Source organism: Mustela putorius, unplaced genomic scaffold (genome assembly GCF_011764305.1).
Source record: "Mustela putorius furo isolate JIRA1106 unplaced genomic scaffold, ASM1176430v1.1 tig00000196_pilon_pilon_pilon, whole genome shotgun sequence".
NCBI classification, from domain to species: domain Eukaryota; kingdom Metazoa; phylum Chordata; class Mammalia; order Carnivora; family Mustelidae; genus Mustela; species Mustela putorius.
In genome coordinates this window covers 4,148,696-4,153,297 of record NW_025421310.1, presented here as the reverse complement: position 1 = coordinate 4,153,297, position 4,602 = coordinate 4,148,696, and the positions used below count along the sequence as shown (strand labels likewise).

The 4,602-nt window shown below is 50.3% G+C and overlaps 1 protein-coding gene across 1 annotated transcript; it reads left to right on the top strand.

Moving 5' to 3' along the window:
• The first annotated feature begins 2,722 nt into the window (after nucleotides 1–2,722).
• On the top strand, nucleotides 2,723–4,110 carry LOC101686941 (olfactory receptor 10A7-like). The gene has a single exon (XM_004777074.3). It carries the CDS (start codon nucleotides 2,817–2,819, stop codon nucleotides 3,801–3,803), a length of 987 nt encoding a protein of 328 aa, XP_004777131.3. The 5' UTR covers nucleotides 2,723–2,816; the 3' UTR covers nucleotides 3,804–4,110.
• The last annotated feature ends 492 nt before the right edge of the window (nucleotides 4,111–4,602 follow it).

The window sequence follows — 4,602 nt, the reverse complement described above, 5'->3', positions numbered from 1 at the left end:
CAAGTTGGCAGAGAGGCAGGCAGAGAGAGAGAGGAAGGGACCTTTTTGCCATGTTCTAAAGCAATGTTTCCCAGCCTTGCACATAGCTCAAACAAAAGGAGGTCCTAGTGTGCCTTTCTTCTTAAATAAGAATCCATTGTTTTTTAAAGATTTTATTTATTTGACAGAGTGAGACACAGTGAGAGAGGGAACAGAAGCAGGGAGAGTGGGAGAGGGAGAAGCAGGCTCCCCGCCCAGCAGGGAGCTCGACGTGGGACTTGATGCCAGCACCCTGGGATCATGACCTGAGCTGAAGGCAGATACTTAACCCATTGAGTCCCCCAGAGGCCCCAATGAGAAGCGTTTTTTATTTTAGTTATTTATTTTTTTAAAGATTTTATTTCTTTATTTGACAGAGATCACAAGTAGGCAGAGAGGCAGGCAGAGAGAGAGAGGGAGAAGCAGACTCCCCTCCGAACAGAGAGCCCAATGTGGGGCTTGATCCCAGGACCCTGAGATCATGACCTGAGCCGAAGGCAGAGGCTTAACCCACTGAGCCACCCAGATGCCCATATACCCTAATTTCTTTCTTTTTTTTTAAATTTTTTATTTCTTTTCAGCATAACAGTATTCATTGTTTTTGCACCACACCCAGTGCTCCATGCAATCAGTGCCCTCTCTAATACCCACACCTGTTCCCCCAACCTCCCACCCCCCGCCTCTTCAAAACCCTCAGATTGTTTTTCAGAGTCCATAGTCTCTCATGGTTTACCTCCCCTTCCAATTTCCCTCAACTCCCTTCTCCTCTCCATCTCCCCTTGTCCTCCATGCTATTTGTTATGCTCCACAAATAAGTGAAACCATATGATACTTGACTCTCTCTGCTTGACTTATTTCACTCAGCATAATCTCTCCAGTCCTGTTCATGTTGCTACAGAAGTTGGGTATTCATTCTTTCTGATGGAGGCGTAATACTCCATAGTGTATATGGACCACATCTTCCTTATTTATTTGTCTGTTGAAGGGCATCTTGGTTCTTGCCACAGTTTAGTGACCGTGGCCATTGCTGCTATGAACATTGGGGTACAGATGGCCCTTCTTTTCACTACATCTGTATCTTTGGGGTAAATACCCAGTAGTGCAATTGCAGGGTTATAGGGAAGCTCTATTTTTAATTTCTCAAGGAATCTCCACACTGTTCTCCAAAGTGGCTGCACCAACTTGCATTCCCACCAACAGTGTAAGAGGGTTCTCCTTTTTCCACATCCTCTCCAAAACGTGTTGTTTCCTGTCTTGCTAATTTTGGCCATTCTAACTGGTGTAAGGTGATATCTCAATGTGGTTTTAATTTGAATCTCCCTGATGGCTAGTGATGATGAACATTTTTTCATGTGTCTGATAGCCATTTGTATGTCTTGATTGGAGAAGTGTCTGTTCATATCTTCTGCCCATTTTTTTTATATGTACCATGTACCCTAATTTCTTATCAATACGTCCCACAGCTCCTACGAGCCTGGGCTTTCTTTTCAAACTGCAGGTCATGACCTATTAGTGGATCCTGAAATCAATTTATATCAGAGTTTCTCAGCCTTGGCCCTACGACATTGGAGTTAGACTCCTTCAGTTTTGGTGGCACATGGGGGGGTCTAATTCTGGCCATTGTAGGACATTGAACAGCGTCCTTATCTTTGACCAACTGGACACCAGTAGGACCTCAATTATAACAACTCAAAATGTCACCATTACACAGCCCCCCAGTGGGCGAGGGGAGACTGAATCATTCCCAGTTGAGAACCACTGATTTGGATGGTCAAAACCAACATGTAAAAAAAAAAAAAAAAAAAAGAGAGAGAGAGAGAGAAAACAGACTTGAGCCAAACGGAAGAGAAATTATTTTGTGGGGAGAAAGTACCCACTTTTGTCTGTTGACAGAGGAGACTCAAACTTGTAACAGACCCAACTTTCTGGAGTCCTACTATGTGCCAGCCACTCCTTCCCATGCTGCAGACACAGCCCCCAAAGCAGGCAGAAATATGCCATGGATATGGCCCTCTGAGTGCAGCAGTTAGACCACAGACAAGTAAGAAAGTAAACCAGGCTACTTTCGGTGTGCTTTAGGGATGACAGGATGTCTTAGAGAGTGGCTGGGGCACGTGCGTGTTGTGGAGAAGACATCTGAAACCAGCTCATTGAGGGAGGGCTGTCTGATGGTAAGGGGCATCTGCGTTCATATTTTTTAATTTTTATTTTATTTTATTTTTTTTTTTTATTTTATTTTTTAAAAGATTTTATTTATTTTTTTTTGGAAAGACAGAGATCACAAGTAGGCAGAGAGGCAGGCAGAGAGAGAGAGAGGGAGAAGCAGGCTCCCTGCTGAGAAGAGAGCCTGATGCGGGGCTTGATCCCAGGACCCTGAGACCATGACCTGAGCCGAAGGCAGAGGCTTTAACCCACTGAGCCACCCAGGTGCCCTGAGTTCACATTTTTAGCAAGAGAAGGAAACAGTTGCATAAACATCTGAGGGAAAAGTATCTCAAGCAGTGGGAAAGCAAGTGCAAAGGCCCTGAGACAGAACCAGGCATTGTGGATATAGCTGCATGGAGAAGAGGTCAGAAGGTGGGTGGGCCTCCTGAGGCCCTGGGATCTCCTCCCAGGCTCATGGAGGGCATTCAAGGAGGACCCGTGTGTGGCCGGCGCTGATTTGCCTTCGGATAAGATGCCTCCCCTGCTCTGTGCAGCGCACTTCGGGGAGACAGAACCTGCGTAGGCCCAGCTCTGTCCTTCATGGCCTCTCCTTACCTCTTCCACTCCCAGAGCTCCTGCGCCTACCCAGGTCCATGCCGATCGCCGGGGCTCCCCCGGGCGCCCCTGAAGCCCCACCCTGCGCCAACTGGAGCTGCGCACCCCATGACCTGGTCCTGCTGGGCTTCACGCACGTGCCCGCGCTGCGGCCGCTGCTCGCGGCGCTCTTCCTGGCCATGTTCCTGCTCACGCTGCTGGGCAACGCGCTCATCGTGCTGCTGAGCGCCCTGGACCCGGCCCTGCGCGCGCCCATGTACTTCTTCCTGCGCCACTTGGCCCTGCTGGAGATCTGCTTCTCGCTGGACATTGTGCCCCGGCTGCTGGTGACCCTGCTGTGGCCGGGGCGGGGCGTGTCCACCGCGGGCTGCGCCCTGCAGCTGCTCCTGGTGTTGTCTTGCGTCACGTCCGAGTGCTTCCTCCTGACTGCCATGGCCTGGGACCGCCACGTGGCCATCTGCAGGCCCCTGCGCTATGGCGCCCTGGTGAGTCCCCGGCTCTGCCACCTGTTGGCCGCCACGTGCTGGCTGGCCGGAGTCCCCGTGTCACTGGTTTTCACCGTCTGGCTGTTCAGCTTCCCCTTCTGTGGGCCCCGTGGCATCCGCCACTTCTTCTGTGATATCGCCCCCCTGCTCAGCCTGGTGTGTGCGGACACCAGCGTCTTCGAGTCCAGTGTGTTGGCAGCCACAGTGCTGGTCATGATTGTTCCCTTCTGTCTGATAGCCACGTCCTACGGCAAGATCCTGGCCACTGTGCTCCGCATGCCTTCCGCCACCGGTCGCCGCAAGGCCCTGTCCACGTGCGCCTCCCATCTCATGGTGGTGGTTCTGTTCTACGGCACTACTGGGGTCATCCACCTGCGTCCCAAGGCCAGCTACTCCCCCGAGAGCAAGCAGGTGGTGTCCCTGTCCTATACCCTGGTGACCCCCATGCTTAACCCCCTCATCTACAGCCTGCGGAACAAGGAAGTGAAGGCCGCCCTAGGGCGCATGTGTGTTCAGAGAAGGGGAACCTGCACCCCATGACCTCTCGGGGATTCCCGCCCCCTTCATTCAGCCCTCTGCTGGACAGCCCTATCAGATCTGTGATTAGGCACCTCAGGTGCCGGGAACTGAATTTCTCCTGTGTGGTTCCCCTGTTTGAGCAATGGCACCTCTGTCTCTGTGATAGCCGTCTTGCTGCCACTCAGTAACACTGTCTTGAGTGCAGTGGGTTCTGTTCCTCCTAGAGGAGTGTGAACCATATGTCTGTTTATGGTCAATGTTTGGTTCCCATGGAAGTGGTGTCCCTGCTTTCGCAAATAAGAAATCAGGCCACCCAGTTAAATTTGAATTTCAAATAAATAAACAATTTTGAGTATAAGTATTTTTTGCAATTTTTTTAGTAAGTATGTTTTCCTTCGTCATGACTGAATAATACTCTGTGGTACACAATCACATCTTTCTCCATTCAGCTGTCGGCAGGCACTCAGCTTGTTGCCCTATTTTGGCAATTGTGATCAGGGCTTCAATAAACACAGGCGTGTGCACAACCTTTGGTTATCCTGTTCTCATTGCCATGGGGTGGAAATCGAGCCATGAAGTTGCTAGGCCATATTTTTAACATCCTGCAGAACCTCTGCACCACTTTCCCCAGCGGCCACAGCAGCTTACATCCTGCAAACAGAGCACGAGGGCTCTGTTTCCACCACGTCCTCGCCAATGCTTGCCTCTTGTGTGTTTGACTGTGGCCATTCCAACAAGGGTGAGGCCACTCCTTAGTGTGTTTTTTTTCAAAGTTTTTGTTTGAATTCAGGTTTGCTAAGGTACAGGGTTCTGTTAGTTT